The following is a 20,171-nucleotide window of genomic DNA, read 5'->3' on the forward strand; positions in this document are numbered from 1 at the left end:
AAGGAAGCATGGATAGCTGACGCTTGTGCTCCGGTGTCCCTCCACGCGGTGACCTTCTTCCCGCCCACACTCACAGTTTCCCTCCGCTCCAAGAGTATCTGGGAAGTATCTGGGCCTGTGGACCTCTGGTGTGATTCCGGTGCAATGAACTGTAATCTGTTGGGGTTCTTGGGGCAGTTGGCCTTTACATGCCCCAGCTCGTTACATTTAAAACATCGTCCAGCTGACGGGTCACTGGGGCGAGGAGGGTTGCTGGAGAACGGGGTGGCAGGACGATAAGGGGTCTGGAGGGTTCTTTGGGAGGTAGGTGGGGCCTTGGGCGGCCCCCGGTAATAGGGTGTGGTCTGGGGTGGTCCCCTCTGGTCTCCGCTCCAACTGCGACCAGTTTTCTTCTTCTCTGCCACCTCCACCCATCTGGCTCCAATCTCTCCTGCCTCGATTACAGTTTTGGGTTTCCCATCTAGGATGTATCTTTCTATTTCCTCAGGAACACCCTCTAAGAATTGTTCCATTTGCATTAGGAAGGGCAAATTTACTGGAGATTCAACACTTGCACCTGATATCCAGGCATCCCAATGTTTCACAATGTGGTAGGCATGTCGGGTAAATGACATGTCTAGTTTCCACCTTAGGGCTCTGAACCTCCGACGAGACTGCTCGGGTGTTATCCCCATTCTGACTCTCGCCTTGGATTTAAACAGTTCATACTTGTTCATGTGTTCTTTAGGCATTTCAGCTGCCACCTCAGCTAAGGGTCCACTGAGCTGCGGCCTCAGCTCTACCATGTATTGGTCAGTAGAGATGTTGTACCCAAGGCAGGCCCTTTCGAAGTTTTCTAAGAAGGCCTCAGTATCATCACCTGCCTTGTAGGTGGGGAACTTTCTGGGATGGGAAGTGGTACCTGGAGAAGGATTGCTAGGGTTTGTTGGTATATTCTGCTGGGCCTTTATCCTCTCCACCTCCTCCACATGCTTCCTCTCTTTTTCCTTCTCCTCCTCCACATGCTTCCTCTCTTTTTCCTTCTCCTCCTCCACATGCTTCCTTGCCTCCATTTCCCTCTTGTGGGCAGCCTCCTGTGCCTCCTTCTCCAGCCGCATGAGTTCTATCTGTCTTTCATGTTCCCTTTGTTTTTCCTCAGCCTGAAATTTGGCTAATTCCAGCTGTAGTCGAGCTGAGGATTTGGTCATTCTAACCTCTCTGTTTTTAACTAACTTTACACCCGAGGTTTAGAAATAAACAAACAAAACTTGGCTGTAAAATTTTGCTGTGCTGGAATAGAATATCTATTCTCTGATAGTGATTGTCAGCCTACAGAAAAAGACAATTCCCTTGTCTCTGCTCTGGGCCCAAATTAAAGCAAAAAACCTCCAACTACTTGGAAACCTGCTTACCCAGCCCAAAGGAAAAGCAAATGGGTAGAACACACACCTCCTATTTACTTTTAGGAAGAAAAGAAAAAAAACCTCTGGGTTGGAAGACTGTGAATTTCCCTGCAGGAGTTAAGTACCCTGCCTCCAGGCAAAGAAAACCTGCAATTCACAAAGATAATCCCCTTTTGTCTCTGCTTGGCCACAGTTTCAGCTTTCAGTTTCAGCTGCTTTCCAAAGGAAAAAAAAATTTCCTTTTTAAAATCTGTATTTCTAGTTCAAAAAATCTCAACTGGATCTCAAAATGATTTCAGGTTAATCCCACCGCTATGCCACCATGTCAAGGTTCCTCCCCCACTCTGAACTCTAGGGTACAGATGTGGGGACCTGCATGAAAAACCTCCTAAGCTTATCTTTACCAGCTTAGGTCAAAAACTTCCCCAAGGTACAAATATTCCCCCCGTTGTCCTTGGACTGGCCGCTACCACCACCAAACTAATACTGGTTACTGGGGAAGAGCTGTTTGGACGCGTCCTTCCCCCCAAAATACTTCCCAAAACCTTGCACCCCACTTCCTGGACAAGGTTTGGTAAACAGCCTCACCAATTTGCCTAGGTGACTACAGACCCAGACCCTTGGATCTTAAGAACAATGAGCAATCCTCCCAACACTTGCACCCTCCCTTTCCTGGGAAATGTTGGATAAAAAGCCTCACCAATTTGCATAGGTGACCACAGACCCAAACCCTTGGATCTGAGAACAATGAAAAAGCATTCAGTTTTTTACAAGAAGACTTTTAATAAAAAATAGAAGTAAATAGAAATAAAGAAATCCCCCCCTGTAAAATCAGGATGGTAGATATCTTACAGGGTAATTAGATTCAAAAACATAGAGAACCCCTCTAGGCAAAACCTTAAGTTACAAAAAAGATACACAGACAGAAATAGTTATTCTATTCAGCACAATTCTTTCCTCAGCCATTTAAAGAAATCATAATCTAACACATACGTAGCTAGATTACTTACTAAAAGTTCTAAGACTCCATTCCTGGTCTATCCCTGGCCAAGACCCAGCATACAGACAGACACCGACCCTTTGTTTCTCTCCCTCCTCCCAGCTTTTGAAAGTATCTTGTCTCCTCATTGGTCATTTTGGTCAGGTGCCAGCGAGGTTACCTTTAGCTTCTTAACCCTTTACAGGTGAGAGGAGCTTTCCCCTGGCCAGGAGGGATTTCAAAGGGGTTTACCCTTCCCTTTATATTTATGACACCTTGGGACAAAAAGTAGGAGTGTGCTAATGAAATCTGCTGATGATCAACTTGGGAGGTGTCAGTACAGAGGAGTATCAGAGTCTTTTACAGGAAGACTTGGATGACTGGAGTAGTAAGTGCCCAGTACAGAGTGCCAGGGCCATGCATGTAGGGACTAAAAAGTACTTCTGCTATCAGCTGGGGTTCATCAGTTGGAAATGATAGAGGAGGAGAGAGACCTGGGTGTAAGGTGGATCACAGGATGAATGAGCCACTAACATGATGTGGCTGTGAAAAAAAGACTGGATCAGGCAATGGACATGGGTTGCAAAACCCAGTGAATTGAGAGAGACTGGGGACAGATGTGTGTACCTGGTAATGTGGGACTCTTCTGAGGGCCTGAAACACTATTTGGCTCTATTGGGAGTCCTAGGACTGTATTAGGCAAAGTACTTACAGTGGAGATAGGGAAGTATTAATGCATTGTACAAGGCAATGACAAGACTTCATCTGGAATACTGTGCACCGTTCTGGTCACCCATGTTCAAGAAAGATGATTCAAACTGGAACAGATGCAGAGAAGAGCTACTAGGATGATTAGAGGTACGGAGGAGAAGAAACTAAAAACTTGGCTTGTTTAGCCTAGCGAAAAAATAGGTTGACATGGGATATGATTGTTCTCCATAAATACATTGAGAAGTAAATCCCAGGGAGGTAAAAAAGCTATTTAAGATAAAGGACAACATTGGCACAAGAACAAATGGATGGATATACACTGGCCATTAACAAATCCAGGCTCGAAACTAGAAGATTTCTAACCGTCGGAGGAGTGAGGTTCTGAAACAGCTTCCCCATAGGATTAGTGGAGGCAAACAACCTAACTCATTTTAAGATGGAGTTTGATAAATGTATGTATGGGATTATATGCTGGAGTTGCCTACTATGGACACAATGACCCAGGAGCTCCCTTCCAATTCTGTGGTTCTGTTTTAGCTGTTTTCATCCCTGGAGATTGAGCCAGATATTGTGATATGGAGCCTAGTGATTTTGATCAAATAAAAGAATTAAAGAGTAAAGGAATTTAATAATTGCTTGGGCTGAGATCTGCAAGACTGACTAGGGAATTTTGTGTGTTCGTGCACGCACGCGTCCTTCCTTTGACGTTACTGGTTGTGGTAAATGGTACCTTTTTTGCTTTTATAAAGATGAGACTGGAGTAGGGACTCACTCTTTATAGTATGGGTCCATCTTGAGTGGAGCTTCTGGGAGGAACAAACCACCTCTCATGCTACATTTTATTCTCTCACAGGATCAAAAGTCCTCTTAGGGCTAAAGAAGTTTCTCAGAGCTCAACTGGTTTTTCCCTCTGGGGATCTGAGAACTGGCTAACATGGGCATTCTGCACAAGACAAACAAATGATGAAGTAATGAAATATAGTAAGGATTCAAGTGAAAGCTATTATATAGCTCATCGATGTACCTAAATATTATCTAGTGTAAAGAAACCGGTACTCCTCCTGCAATGGTTTTTTATATATATTTATACACACACATATAGGTGAAACTGGGAGGCACTTGAAATTATTGGTTTCAGAGTAGCAGCGGTGTTAGTCTGTATCTGCAAAAAGAACAGGAGTACTTGTGGCACCTTAGAGACTAACAAATTTATTAGAGCATAAGCTTTCATGGGCTACAAACCACTTCAACGGATGCACTGAATGGAACATATAATAAGAAGATATATATATATACATACAGATAAGTTGGAAGTTGCCATACAAACTGTGAGAGGCGAATTTAGTTAAGATGAGCTATTATCGGCAGGAGAAAAAAAAATTTGTAGTGATAATCAAGATGACCCATTTAGACAGTTGACAAGAAGGTGTGAGGATACTTAACTTAGGGAAATAGATTCAATATGTGTAATGACCCAGCCACTCCCAGTTTCTATTCAAACCCAAGTTAATTGTATCTAGTTTGCATATTAATTCAAGCTCAGCAGTTTCTCGTTGGAGTCTGTTTTTGAAGCTTTTCTGTTGCAAAATTGCCACCCTTAAATCTTTTACTGAGTAGCCAGAGAGGTTGAAGTGTTCTCCTAACGGTTTTTGAATATTATGATTCCTGATGTCAGATGTGTATCCATTTATTCTTTTGCATAGAGACTGTCCAGTTTGGCCAATGTACATGGCAGAGGGGCATTGCTGGCACATGATGGCATATATCACATTGATAGATGTGCAGGTGAATGAGCCCCTGATGGCATGGCTAATGTGATTAGTCCTGTGATGGTGTCACTTGAATAAATATATGGACAGAGTTGTCATCGGGCTTTGTTGCAAGGATAGGTTCCTGGGTTAGTGTTTTTGCTGTATGGTGTGTGGTTGCTGGAGAGTATTTGCTTCAGGTTTGGGCGGCTCTCTGTAAGCGAGGACTGGTCTGTCTCCCAAGATCTGTGAAAGTGAGGGATCATTTTTCAGGATAGGTTGTAAATCTTTGATGATGCACTGGAGAGGTTTTAGTTGGGGGCTAAAGGTGACCGCTAGTGGCATTCTGATATTTTCTTTGTTGGGCCTGTCCTAGTAGGTGACTTCTGGGTACTCTTCTGGCTCTGTCAATCTGTTTCTTCACTTCTGCAGGTGGGTATTGTAGTTGTAAGAATGCTTGCTAGAGATCTTGTAGGTGTTTGTCTCTGTCTGAGTGATTGGAGCAAATGCGGTTGTATCTTAGAGCTTGGCTGTAAACAATGGATTGTGTGGTGTGGTCTGGGTGAAAGCTGGAGGCATGTAGGTAAGTATAGCGGTCAGTAGGTTTCCGGTATAGGGTGGTGGTGTTTATGTGACCATCGCTTATTAGCACAACCTCTTGCCCCTATGCCTAATGCAATAGGTCTAGCTTAGACATCAGAGGGAAGTAGACTATCCCAGTAGCTGGGCATATGCACACATATGGACATAATGAACTCGGTGGCAATATTCCAGAACAGGGATAGTGAAATCACTTGCCTCTTCAAGTTTTCTTTCTGGCAGTAAAAGGGAGGGTGTCTGTTGCCTGCTATATCAACTTTCAAAAATAATATGCATACTCGATCATATAATAGTATTGCAGTTTTTGGCCCTGAGAACCAAATACCGCATGCAAATAACCATACAAATGAATTCTTCACCCTCTTGTGTTTCTTTAGTAAAGGTGTCTGGTGAAACAGCCAAAACCAATTTAGAAAGAAATGGTTGGCTCAGTACAGAAGCTTGCTCCATATACTTCAGCTCACAGCTTCTGAATATGTGATGAGAACAAGGCTCATAAATATTGTATGATCGTGTTTAATGCATTTTAATCTTGCAAAATGTAAACAATATAGTATACATTTTGACTTGCAGCTTAGGTTTACATTTGATTTTTAAGACTGGAACAAGGAAATAGGAACATTTCTACTGTATTTCAGCAATACTGACAGAGATGGGAATGTGTTGCACTACTATTAAGATTAAAGATAAATGAAATTGAATGGAGAAAGGCAGGGGAAAGCATGTTGTATTGGTGGATTCTGGGCAGATCATAAACGTGTAAAGTATACCTAGGGGACAAAAATGCCCTCTTTATTAGAATGTTGTTCATAGAATCATAGGAATGCAGGGCTGGAGGGGACATCAAGAGGTCATCCCAGTGCTATGAAGCCCTTTATAATCATTCTGTCAGGAAATTGTGTGCCTAAAAGTATTGCTACTCTGGAATGGAATGTTGGACCATCATTGAGTGGACACCATTTTGGAAAAGAGTTCTTTAAGGTTAAGTAAGCAAATGAATGCATTTCAGAAACAAAAAATTGAGTTGACACACACAATATGTCTTCTCTTAAGAATCTACTTTACTCATGATGTATGTTTGTTTTATGTTCTATAGGACAGTTTTCCAGCTCGGTTTGGAGGAATTCATTTTGTCAATCAACCATGGTATATCCATGCCCTCTACACAGTTATACGGCCCTTTTTAAAAGAGAAGACGCGGAAAAGGGTATTCTGTTTGTTTTTTATATTGTTAAACAATTATAGTCTGCAGATGTATCCTAGTGTATTGTAAATAGACATGCTCAAAATCTCCAATTGGTATTTGGGTAATGTATTTCAATATAGCTCTTAAAGATTTCTGTTATGAAGGGCTTCTCTCCTGCCTCCAAAAAAAAAAAAAGATTTAAAAAACGACTTCTGGGTTTTTTTTTTAAATACGTAGTGCCATATTCTTCCCTGATGCAACTGCATTGACATCAGTGGAGTTACTCCAAAGATACGACTGCCGCCAAATGCACATACTGTATAAAATGTTCAGTATAAATGCCTATGGAAAGGGATTTGTGTATGTGCATACCACACTAACTTCTGAGATGTAGTTTTAATTTGCCTCATGTACATCATTTGTAATTAAATCAGAGTTAGATTGTCTGGTTTCACCCATATAGCTGTCCTGATCTGTGGGGAGCTTGCTTCTGAAGTTGAGCTATGGAGTGGGGGCAGGGTGTTTGAAGGCCAGAAGAGGGTTGGGGGACAAATAGGGGTGTGCAGTCAATGGGGTTCTTTTTTCCTGTGTGGAAGTAGGCTCTCTTGGGGTATCCTTACACAATTACGACCATATCCTGAAAAATCTTTTCCAACCCTCCTCTTCTGGACTTCAAACAACCCCCCAGCCAACTGGGCTCATCAGAAGCAAGCTCCCTACAGATAACAGAATGCCAACTGAGTGTAGTACTTTGCACTTGTCCTTCTTGAAGCGGAATCAGACCCTGCCATAACAGATACAAAACCTACAGACGTATTTCCACTGCTGTGGTGACCAATACCCCCCACAACACATTTTTCAAGATCCATGGGTCCTACACATGCCTGTCACATGTGGTGTACCTCATCCAGTGCATCAAATATCCCAACAGCAATTATGTCAGTGAAACCAGACAATCACTATACTCTGAAATGAACTCACATAGGATGTTTTTGTCTCATCGTTTTTCTATCACACATGGACAAACACCTTTCACAAAGCGATAACTTCACATCTGACCTATCAGTCCTTGTCCTCAAACGGAACCTGCACAACTCCTTCAAAATATGAACCTGGGACCTGAAATTCTTAGAAAGTCAGAGCTGTAGAACTGGAAAGGACCTTGATAGGTCATTGAGTTCAATTCCCTGGACTTAAGTAAGATTAAGTAGTATTCTAGATCATCCCTGACAGGAGTTTGTCTAACCTGTTGTTTAAAAACCTCCAGTGACGGAGATTCCATAACCTGCCCAGGTAACCTGTTCCAGCAGTTAACTACCCTTACGGTTAGGAAGTTTTTCCTAACGTCTAACCTAAATCTCTTGCTGCAACTTGAGTCCATTACTTCTTGTCGTGTCCTTGGTGGTTAAGTAGAACAATTTATCACCCTCCTGTTTATAACAACCTTTTACTCACTTGAAGATGGTTATCATATCGCGCCCCCCGCCCCAGTCTTCTCTTTTCCAGACTGAACAAACCAATTTTTTTTCAATCTTTCCTTGTAAGTCGTGTTTTCTAGACCCTTTAATCATTTTTGTCGCTTTCCTCTGGACTTTCTCCAATTTGTCCACATTTGTTCTGAAGTGCAGCATCCAGAACTGGACACAACACTCCACCTGATTCCTGATCAGTACTGAATAGACTGGAAGAATTACTTGTTTCTTGCTTACAACACCCCTGCTAATACATCCCAGATTGTTGGTCACTTTTTTTCAACAGTATTACATTTTTGACTTATCTTTATTTTGTTATCCACTATAACCCCACTGATCCTTTTCTGCAGTACTCCTTCCTGGGCAGTCATTTCCCATCTTGTATTTGTGTAACTGATTATTCCTTCCTGAGTATAGTACTTTGCACTTGTCCTTCTTGAATTTCATCCTATTTAATTCAGACCCTTTCTCCAGTTTGTCAAGATCACTTTGAATTCTAATCCTGTCCTCCAAAGCCCTTGAAATCTTCCCAGCTCGGTATCATCCACAGACTTTATAAGTGTACTTTCTCTGCCATTATCCAGGTCACTTATGAAGATATTAAATAGAACCAGATCCAGGACCTCCAGGGATCTCTCTGTGGGACCCCACTCAACATGCCTTTCCAGTTTGACTGTGAGCCATTGATAACTGCTCTCTGAGTACACTTTTCCAACCGGTTTTGCACCCACCTTATAGTAGGTTCATCTAGGCTATATTTCCCTAGTTTATTTGAGAAGTTAATGTGAGACAATATCAGAAGCCTTACTAAAGTTGAGATATCAGGTCTACTGCTCCCCCCGCCCCCATCCACAAGCCTTATTACTCTGTCAGAGAAGGAAACTGGGTTGGTTTGACATGATTTGTTTTTGACAAATCCATATAGACTGTTACTTATCACCTTATTATCTTTTAGGTGCTTCACAATTGTTTTGATTATTTGGTCCATTATCTTGCCTGGTGCTGAAGTTAAATTGATTGGTCTGTAATTCCCTGTGTTCTTTTATTTCCGTTTTCCAGCCCTCTGGGGATCACTCCCATCCTCCACAAGTTCTCAAAGATAATCGCTAATAGCTCTGAGATCTCTTCAGCCAGTGCTATTCTACGATGTATTTACTCAGGCTCTGCTGACTTCAAGACACCTAACTTGTCTAAATAATTCTTAACATGTGTTTAGACTCAGATCCTACCCCATTTATACTGATGTTCACTGTTAGTCATCAGATAACTGTTAATCTTGTTGGTGAAAACTAAAACAAAAAAGGCACTCAACACTTCAGCCATTGATATATTACCTATTATTTTCTTTCCCTGCTCATTAAGTAATGGGCCTACCCTGTCCTTGGTCTTCCTCTTACTTCTAATGTATTTGTAAAATGTTCTCTTATTACTCTCTTTGTATCTAGGTAGTTTAATCTCATTTTGTGCCTTGAGCTTTCTAATTTTCTCCCTACATGTTTGTGTTGGCTTTTTTTTATATATTCACTCTTCATAAATTGACCTATTTTCTAGTTTTTGTATGACTTTTTGAGTTGCAGGTAATCTAAGATCTCCTGGTTAAGGCAATGTGGTCTCTTACCATACTTCCCATCTTTCCTGTGCGTTAGGGTAGTTTCTTCCTGTGCCTTTAATAGTGTATCTTTAAAAAAAAAAACAGAAAACTCTCTTGAATAACTGTTTCCCTTGACTTGCTTCCCATGGGACCTTACCTACTAATTCTTGGAGTTTTTTCCCTCCTACAATTCCTTAGAAACATGAACACTTCATTTCATGATAACTTTCGCCCAAGCTGCTTTCCACCCTCAAATTCTCAACCAGTTCCTCCCTATTTTTCAGAATCAAAGGTAGAACAGCCCTCTCCCCAGTCACTTTTTCCACCTTCTTCAATAAAAGTTGTTCCCAGTGTGTTCTGAGAACTTGTGAATAATTTTGTGCTCCTGCAGTATTATTTTCCTAACAGATGCCTGGGTAGTTGAAGTCCCCCATCACCACCAAGTCCTGTGCTTTGGATGTGTGGGGGTTTTTGTTTTTTAAAAACCTTCATCAACATCTTCCTGGTTAGGTGGTCTACACTGGTTCTCCGCCAGTGGTCCATGGTTCCCAGCAGGTTTCTGGGGATAGGCCTAGTTAGGAGGTCTATGGCACTGGCTCTCAACCTAGGGGTCTGTGGCCCCCAGCAGGTTTCAGGGGTTGGCCAGAATAAACTGGACTTCAGCCCCGGACGGGGGCACTTGGGCTCGGCTTCAGCCGCAGGTGCAGGGCTCGGGAAGGGAGCACCACCTCCACCCCCTGACTCACCTCAGCAAGCCACCCAGCCTGCCTGGTTTGGGGGTGCAAAACCAAAAATTGCAGAGTCAGTGCAGAAGAGAGCTCTTCCCCTGTTATTGGAAGGGATTGCTTCACAGTCATTGACAATGCAAGGAGGCAGCAGCTCTCCAAGGAGACACATCACTGCTCTGCCCTGCTACATCAGCACTTGTAATTGTGACACGCACACACGCCCCCATCCCCCAGATGTGTCACCTCTGGTTGGGGAGCTGCAGGTTTGAGTCTTTAGATTTAGGGGGTACCTGGGTAAAGAAGGGTTGAGAACCACTGCCCTAAACCACTTTTGTTTCTGATAGAACTCGGAGAATGTTTGAAGGCTAGTTGGTAAACGTCAATATTAATTTCTTATGGAATTACAACACTTAAAGAAAAAATATGTATTGGATTGTGTCTTCTCATTTTTTTGTATGCTTGTCTTCTTAGGCACTTGATCTTGCAAACTCTTTAAGTGGAACTGTTCATATGCTTAAAGTGATTCACCTGTGTATTTGTAGGCTCATAGACACAAAATGATAGCTCAAGGCAGGGATTCTGTCTGCCTCTGTTGGTACATCACCTAGCCCAATGGGACCCCAGTATAAACATTTATTTCCAGTTATAATCATTATATTATTTTGAGCTGTGTTGATTTGTGTCACTTCTTTGGCTTTATCCTCATATGTACAGATATTTCTGCATGGTAATAATCTCAACAGTCTGCATCAGCTAATTCATCCTGAGATCCTACCTTCTGAGTTTGGAGGGATGCTGCCACCCTATGACATGGGCACATGGGCGAGAACTCTGCTAGACCATGAGTATGATGATGACAGTGAATACAGTGTGGATTCCTACAGCACTCCTGCAAAAGAACTAGAAAAAGATCTCTCTCCCAAATCCATGAAGAGGTTTGTTAAATCAGCTTCTGGTGGTGTTAACACTTCCCAAATTCCTTATAATAGTTGTTCTTGATGCCACAGATAATTTCCCCCAAACAATTTATAACCTGGGAAATCATTTGAAAGAAGTCTGCTACACTGATTTTCATAATAATCATAATCGGTGTAATTTCTACAGTAGGTGTACATGGCACTTTATAGATAAGAAACGAAGGTCCCTCACCAAGTTGCTTACAATAGGTTAGACTACATAAGGACCAAGTAGTGGGGAGAAAAAGAGAGAACAGTATGCTGCGATTTCTTTGTGTATGTAGTGTAATTTGTTATCTTACAGTTATATAGCACGAGGACAGGACCAACTGGAACAAGTCAGTTTTTTAGGAAAGAGCTGAAGGAGACCAAGAGGGCTTGGCACATTAGAGGAGTGATAGTATGGAAAAGAAGTGCAAGACTGCAAATGGAATGATAGGAAGGCAGAGTTGTCAGAGTGCAGGGCATAGGTGGGTAGGAGTCGCAAGAAATGAGAGCAGAAATATAGGCAGGAAAGAACAATGTAGAGCCTTGAAAGTGAGGATGAGGGGGCAAAATCTGCTTTCAGCAACTGGTTCAGATTCAGACTTGAAGATCTAATTCAAAGAGTTTGAGTTTGGTGTAGAAAGAGAGAGGAAACCAGGGGAGGAATTCTAACAGAGGGAAGTGTTTTCAGAGTTGTGGACAAGGAAGATAATTTTGACTGCAGAACATTGTGTGCATTGGAAATGGAAGGGATGAGAGCTGTAGAAATAGAGAAAAGGGAAGACGTTAGTTTATTATTATTTGTATATTGGGAGAAGCGATAATTCTCCCTCACTTTACAAGTTTTATGGGAGTAGAGAAGAATGAACCTGAGAGACAGAGACAATGATGGAGTTATTAAAAGAGATGGAACAAATAGGATGGTATAGGGCTTGGGTGGGTGAAGATGAGAAATTTGGTTTAGCTTGCACATGATTAATGAGGAGTTATGAGACATGGATAGTTATGCAATCTTGGACAGAGGGTGAGAGCAGAGGTGGAGATGTAGATCTGCAGGACTCATCGTTATAAAGATGGTATCTGATGCCATGACAGCAAATGATCTCACCAAAGGGGGTGAGTATAACAGGAGAAAGTCAGAGGGCCCAGGGCAGACCCTCGGAGGCAAATCTCTAGTGTAGACTAGAGAAGCACAGCAATGAATTGACTGACTTTCTCATTTTGTTTTTCTAATGTAGAATATGCATCTATTTTCTTCCCATTTTATTCATGGCTTGAAAAACCCTTCACTTTTAGCCTCAAATGAATCTTCAGATTCAATGAACGGTATTCTTTCCATCTGGGTAAGTGTTGTAGACACATGAGAACAGGAGAGGGTATTCAACAACAACAAACACTTTTTATTTCTGTGTGCATGTAACTTAACTGAATGTGTTGCATCTGAAATGCACGCCTTCAGATTTCTGCATAGTGCATCTGCAGTGTACACTGGAATTCTCCTTCCCAGCTGTTGAATACAGAAAGCCCTGAGTGCAACTTCTGCAGAAGAGAGGAGCAGTCAGGATGCTGGACAGAAAGCCCTGGGGCTTTGGTGTATTAAATATAAAGTTGAGGTTAAGATAGAAAATGACAGAAGTAAGTAATTAAATTCAGAATTAAGGCTGATGCCCTCTCCTTGACTGACTTGTTTTGCCTCGGTATCACACTGGTATGGTATCCAACAGCACACATGCCTGATTTGTTTTGCCTTGGTATGCAGCAGCACACACTGTTGTCTGACATCTCTAGTAACAAGAGAGCAAACGAATAGTGGAGTGACAGCCGTATCTGAGTTTCCTGGCTTTTATATGTATCTCAAAGCCAACTATTTTCTTGTTTAACTCCTTTTGCTATTTCAGTAACTATTGCCCTCACAAACTAAAATCCTGCCAAGAATGTCATTACTCTGTCATTCAGCTTGCTCCTATACACCTTGTTTAAATCCATAATGTATCCTTCAGAAATGCCTGGGAACTCATTCAAGTTCTCGGGGATTAGGTGAACCAAACTTGAGAAGAAGGATGATCTGTTGGTAAAGAAACCTGAGTTCTAGTCTCTACTAAACTTCCTGTGCCAAATTCTCATTTGTACTAAGGCTCCTTTGCAACTCAGCTTTGCGCTTCAATTCACCATCACTAAAAGGGGGGTTAACAATACCACCCTATTTCACAGGGGGGCTAGAAGATTTTTTTTGAAATATTTAAAATACCTTCCATCTAAGGAAGAATGATTACAGAAATGAAAAAGTGCTGCTGTTGTTACCTTGATGTGTCACTGAAGTACCACAGCATGGAGAGAGAGAGAGGTGCTTTAAAGAAGCAATAAACATTGAGAGATGAGTACAGCAAAAGCAGCCACAGATTTTTAAAGCTAACTTCATTGATCTGGATATTAAGGGGAGAGGTTACATTTTACTGGAACATGTCTTTCCCTTTGAAGGCTTATTCAGGTTTTTTGTGGGTTTTTGGGTGGGGGGGCTCTCTCCATGCCCATATGTGGCTTGACTGAAGTCAGTACATATATGCCCTCAGTGTCCTCATCCTCTCTCTCATTTATAATTATTTGGTGACAGTCGTGGTGCCTTTCCCTGCCACTGCAGGGCCCAACAAATTTCAATGGCCAGCGTGAAAGGGATGCTGGTGATGGATTCTTGGCCCCACCCACTCCATTCCCACCTTGCTCACTTGCTTACAGTGGCAAATATGGGGTATACAGCTGGTTGCAGGGAGTGGGATGGAGGGAATGTACACCCTTGCAAGGCCACTAGAGTCAGGGCATCATTAAACCCTTAAACAGCATAGCAAGAAACTAGTGAAGGGTGACTGTCATCTCTGTATTCTCTTCCAGATTGTAAGCATGTCAGCTCTGTGTCATACTTGATTGTTTACTAACTTCATGAGCAAAAGGGTTCACTGAAATTCAGTATGGTTCCTTAGAAATGACAATCGCAATGCCTTCTGTGTCAGAGGGTTTTTTTTTTAAATTGCCTGTTGAGGAAGAGTGAAATATAACAGAGAAATTAGCCTTGCACTCGAGCACACCAACTTATTAACACTACTGAAGGGTTCTCCTCCTGAACCTGGGGACAAGTGCCGAGTTCCACCATGTACTTGGGCACAAGTGCATTATTTTATTATTACTATTATTAGGTAAGAAATAAATATTCATGTAAGAATAGAAAGATAAACAAAGGGGTCTCCAGAAGATATTGTAGTCAAACATTTTTATATTTTCCCGTTATTTGTGAGCTATTTTGCCTACACCACTTTTCTCTTTCTTGTTCCTACCTTGTATATGAGTGCATGCATATACACTCAGACACATATAGGGTTATGTGTCTGCCACCAAAATATTTCCTCCTTCCATCCCACAATGTGAAGGGTCTCTCCCAAAAGTACAGGAAGTTGTGACCGAGGACAGGCAATATTTCAATGCCATGCCACTGATAGGTTTAAGGGATGAAGGTAGAAACAGCGGCTTTATACAATTGGAAAAGAGAGATTTCTGTTTTTTCATTGGGAAGAATTATTATTTATTTACATGTATTGCAGTAACAGCCAAAGACTTGAACAGGATCAGGACCCCATTGTGATAGGAGCTATATAAAACAGACAGAATTCCTGCCCTGAAAAGCTCACATGATTATTATTATTTATTGACTGTACTTGACGAGAAAGATGGACCAAATTCTCTCCTGGTGTAAATGCATAACTCCGTTGACTTCCTTGGAGCAGTGCCCGTTTACACTGGTACAGCATTTGCCCCAGTATGTTTTATTTTTTACTATGTAAGAAGTGCAGGATTCGTCGTGTTCTTAGCTTCTCGTTAGGTGCCTGAGTTCTGTAAATGGTATAATAGGGAACTAGACGGCTGACACTTCACAACCTTTACTGGCTTTTGAAATGAAGTATTTTGGTTTTGGAATGAACATGTAAGGCCGGAAGCCAGACCTTTTCTGGAAGTGATGCTGTCCAGTCTCAAAAGCCCAGCAGGGTGAAGGCTAGTTAGTACATGGATGGAAGGTTTCAATGGAAAACCCAGGGAGCTGCAGAAAGTAGTGTTAGAAAGTGCCATCTACCAAGCTGCCCCCTTAATCAAGGCTGCAGCAGGGTACTCTAACACCAGCTTTGCACTTTTATATTCCCTTCCATCTGAGGATCTCAAAGAGCTTCACAATTATCAGTGACTTTAGCCTTACAATCCTTCCCTGGTTAGCCCTGTAAAGCTGATAATGGAGGTTGAGGGATGTGTTATCTGCTCTGGGAGGCCTACTGGCCACGGCAGGACTCAGTGGGACTGGCTTAGTGGAATGCCCTGCCGGGTGCACTTTTCCCTTCTGAACAGTAGTAGAAACTTGTGCCTCTAACTAAAATGTGCTACCAGCCGCAGTGTTCCATTGGCCAGCAGGCTCTCACTCTTCGGAGGAGTAGGTCGGTACATGAGCTGGCAGAGTAGACAGCTTGCACTATATTGCGTGCTAGGGAGAGATCCTGCCTTGTTGCTCTGTTCTCTACTCCTACATCAGCAAACCAGCACTGGCCCTTCCCTGCATTTGTTTCATGAGGGTATTTCTGATCACTTGCTGTGATAAGATAGTTATGCCGCCTGTACCATTATTTCTGAGCCCTTTGAAAGAACTGGTGTACTTTTGTTTGTCTCGATCAGGAAAAGTCAAAACATGTTTTCCTTTTACAGATCTCAGTCAGTCGTAGATCCTGGGGTGCCAAAACGCCTGGATAAAAACGAGGAGGAAAACATGCAGCCTCTGCTTTCACTGGACTAACCGCTTCTGAGCATTGAACGTGAATTGGGGTGGAAGGTACTGCTTTTCAGCAGCAAGCAAACCATTGGGAAGGCATGTACCAGCTGGAATTCTATTTATTCATGTTAATGTAGCATAATGTAATCAGGCAGCAGGTTATGCTAGTCTGCCTAAAATATGGGTGCCCTGGGTTGAAAAAAAAAAAAGAATTTATTCTGTAAGTGCCAACTTGTTTGTAAATATTATGTAATCTTCCACTTTGAATTTGTAAGTTATGGTAGGCGAGTAATATGGAAAAGTGATTATTAAAATTTGTCTGTGAAAAGCACTGTAAAAAGGGAACACACACACATGGGTAATTAAGTTTTTTGTCCTTTCTATAGGAAGCCATCTTGCAGCTATCATATTGACTGTTTTTTTTTTTCTTTTCCCTGTCATGCTCATGCAGCATTCAAAGATAAGGGGGAATATAAGAACTTGGAGATAGTGTTGTAACCAGTGTGGTTTTACCTATCTACAGGAATTAATTTCACCAGTAACCTTGTGGTTTTGGGTGGTGACTTGGGATATGTCATGCATTATCAGGGAAAAGAGGTAACAGATGAGCAGGGAACAAATGCCTCTCCTGCCCTGTTGTTTGGCTGTATGGATTTGTGAGTTTTTGTTCTGTTTAGTTTACAGGAGAAGTTTGGGGGTTTGGAAGCTGCTTGGCTCATTTGCCTAATTTGGGGCTTTCAGTGTGTGCCATATTGCAGTCACTTCTGTTGCATATTGTGTTCACTTCAAGAATTTTTCCAGAACATTCTCCTCTCTTGGAGTGAAAAAATATTCATCCCAATGCAGTGTAATAACTAGTATTTTGAACTGCAGCTGCAGGCTCAGGGTTAATTATGAAACCCTGTGCACTCGGTGACTGAATACGTATATATTTTTACCAATCTCTAACAAACATATAAAGTGGCATTGTTAGACAAGTATATTTAATCAAGGGTTTATAAAAATAAATCATACCTATTCAATGTACTTAGAGATATTATAGATTGTATATTGAGACTGTGATCATTAACATAGTAGAATCTTATGTACAGCATCCCACTTCAAGCACGGATTAATATGAATGAGGCATAGTCAAGCTACTCAACATAGACATTAAAGACATTTTTGTTTCGGTTGTGGTGTAATTGTATATATGAAACATGTGCCATATTACAGAAATACTCTTACCTCATAAGAGCAACCAGTTTCACTATGGACTGAACCAAGCCATCTGAAATCTGGGCCTATAGGTTCATGTCTGTTGTGTTCATATGCATATGCATCAACATAAGAATGTGCCCATGAAATTAAAACTGCACTCAGACAAGGATGGGAAGACACAGGAAAGCCAAGACAATACTGCTGAATAGTAGGGGTACTGTAGGAACATATCAGAATCAGTTAAGGTATTCTTATTTGATCCCTAACAGCTGGGAAGAACCTTGGGATCCCCTAGAAACACCAATATTGAGGTGTCTGTGATTCAAGGAAGATCTTCCACTACAGCAATGATGACTTTTCTATTTAAAACGCAAAGATATTATTCACAGGTCACATATCATTTCCAGTGGTGGCTTTAGAGCAAAGAATTAATATAGAATTTTAAGTAAGAAATCCCACAAGAGAACTGTATCTTTCAGCACTAAAGCTATAATGATACATGAATGTTGGTATTGTCAGAAGTTCGTCCTGCCCTTTCCAAAATGGCATCCTCTCTTTTTACCCAGAAACCACCATAAGTCACCTGACTAGTACAAGCAAAACAGAGAGACAGCTTTAGTACTTACTTATTGATTGATCAGTAAGATTGCTGAGAGGTATATGTCTGCACTTAATGCCTCAACATGTGATTATATTCCAGGAATCTCTTTGAACAAATCATTGCATTTCTACACACAAACTATGCCCTGAAAATATAGTTATGAAATGAACAATATACAGGCCTGAATTTCAAAAATGTTGAGCCCTGACAGTTCCAACAGAAGTCTGTGGGAACTGTAGGTGCTCACACCTTTGAAATCCACCATCTCCCAGATTTTATAGAAACCTCATTTTCAATGGTAGAAACAAGTGTATTTATTACTATTGTTACCCTTTTAACAGACTACGGAACCAAGTTATGAGTTCTGTGCTATTACGCTATCACAACCAGAATAACACCATGCGATATATCCAACTTACACCCCGAAGGCTCTTAAGATGCCATATTTGGATGTATGCTGCACATACTGGGCACTCAGGGATAGCAAAATCGTATGTTCACATAAATCCTGATCTTGAAATCCTTACTCAGGCAAAATTCTCACAATAGAAGTTTTTTCCTGCATATGGGTTTCAAAGTTTTGCTCAGAGTTAATGTTCCTTGTCTCATCATAACTAAAGATAGCGGTGGTCCAAATCTTGGTTGAAGCTTTGTGGAGACAAGGCCAGATCCTGGTGTAAATCAGCATAACTCTTGATTTTAATCTACACCAGCTGAAGTGCAGGCTCACTAGATTCTGTTGAATGTAGGAATGAGATCATTTGCCTCTTAAATCTTTATGAAGCTTCATGGTAGAAAAATATGTAACTTTATGAAACTTCTTATACCAACTGGCTAATTGTTTTTTGTTTTTAATTCTTTACAGGATGCACTTAACTGCAATTTATGTAATGTGTTCTGATGCCTAATCTAGTCCTTACTTAAATGAGCATTTATAGATTCTTTCCAAAAAGTAAAACTAGGATACAGTATAGTGCTTACATACTGGAGAACTCATCCTTTTGCCAAGAATCAAGCTAACTTTTCCATGAAAGAGTCTCATTACTGAAGAATTGAGCTTCAGTGCATTTTGTTTGGTGTCTATGTCTAGCAGAAGCAATTTCATGTTACAGCAGCAATTCCTGACACTGGATAAGAATCTGAGAGTGAATAAGAAAAAAACAATTGTTGCACAAAACTTTTCACTTAACTTGTCAGCATCTACAGAGAAGGAGTTTCTAGCTTCTGCTTCTTGTAGAAAATATTCTTTAGCAAAAGGAAAGCCAATTTTGTCTAAAAATAGGGTTAATTTGTAATAGTTTTCAGTCCATTTTTCAGTCTAAATTTCAGCTACCTTCATGATTATGGAAGATGGATGATTCGTTTTTGTACTGTATCATTAATGCTTTAGTTGTATAACTTCAAACATAGGTTGGAATCTTGTGTTCCTGCTTTTGTTTGTTTGGACAGTATTAACCCAAGTTCTGTGCTATTTTGCTTAAATGTCAGGAAAAAAAGAAATCTTTCATGGAAAAGGAATTAGATAGCAGTATTAAATGCAGCTGGTCAGGTGGTTAAGTGAAGAAGACATATGGTTTAAAAATGATAGTTACAGGTCTTAAGCAGGCTCTAATAATTTCCTTTAAACTATGTCTCTGTGTGTAAAACTGATGCTTATAAAATACTGAGAATTCATGGAACCTTTTGTGCTCAAAAGACCTAAGCCAGTACCCAAGGAACTCAATGGGGATCTTTTTGTTCACTTCACTGAGCATTGGATCAGGTCAGAGTAACCGCTTATAAATACCAAAATTTACATGGTTTCTCAGATCCAAAAGTGATTACATGTAACATGGTTTTTATTTCAGTTACGTCCCAGAAGGAGCGTAAGTTCCTTGTACAATATAAAAAAGAATTGTTTTAGACTCCAGTGAGTATATTATGCCTCTTCACAGAAATAAACCATTGTTTTAGTTTAATGAAGTCTACATGCTGAAGGAAATATATATTTTTGTGGTGTACATTTACAAGCATTGTTTTACCTCAGTGCTTTACATGGAGAAATGTCCTCTGTGCTGTTTAATCGCAAGCTCAACAAATTCTAAGTATAGCACTAGACAAAATTATACCTTTCCTTTTTTGTTAGTCTTCTTACTTAGGCCTATACTATAATGGTGACTAAAAAGGTTTCCAAACCTTCTGAGAACTATCATGCAAAAGGGTTGGGAACACTTAACAAAAAGAAAGACCATCTG

General features: G+C 41.0%; 1 protein-coding gene across 1 annotated transcript in view; it reads left to right on the forward strand.

Annotated features, from left to right (window-relative positions):
* Positions 1 to 16,160, forward strand: part of CLVS2 (clavesin 2) — a 61,804-nt gene extending 45,644 nt beyond the window's left edge. Inside the window, exons 3-5 of the mRNA XM_077811725.1 lie at positions 6,517 to 6,627; positions 11,112 to 11,332; positions 16,073 to 16,160. Of these exons, the coding sequence (XP_077667851.1) occupies positions 6,517 to 6,627; positions 11,112 to 11,332; positions 16,073 to 16,160 (420 nt within the window). The remainder of the gene's footprint in view (positions 1 to 6,516; positions 6,628 to 11,111; positions 11,333 to 16,072) is intronic.
* The last annotated feature ends 4,011 nt before the right edge of the window (positions 16,161 to 20,171 follow it).

Source organism: Eretmochelys imbricata, chromosome 3 (assembly GCF_965152235.1).
Source record: "Eretmochelys imbricata isolate rEreImb1 chromosome 3, rEreImb1.hap1, whole genome shotgun sequence".
Classification (NCBI taxonomy): domain Eukaryota; kingdom Metazoa; phylum Chordata; order Testudines; family Cheloniidae; genus Eretmochelys; species Eretmochelys imbricata.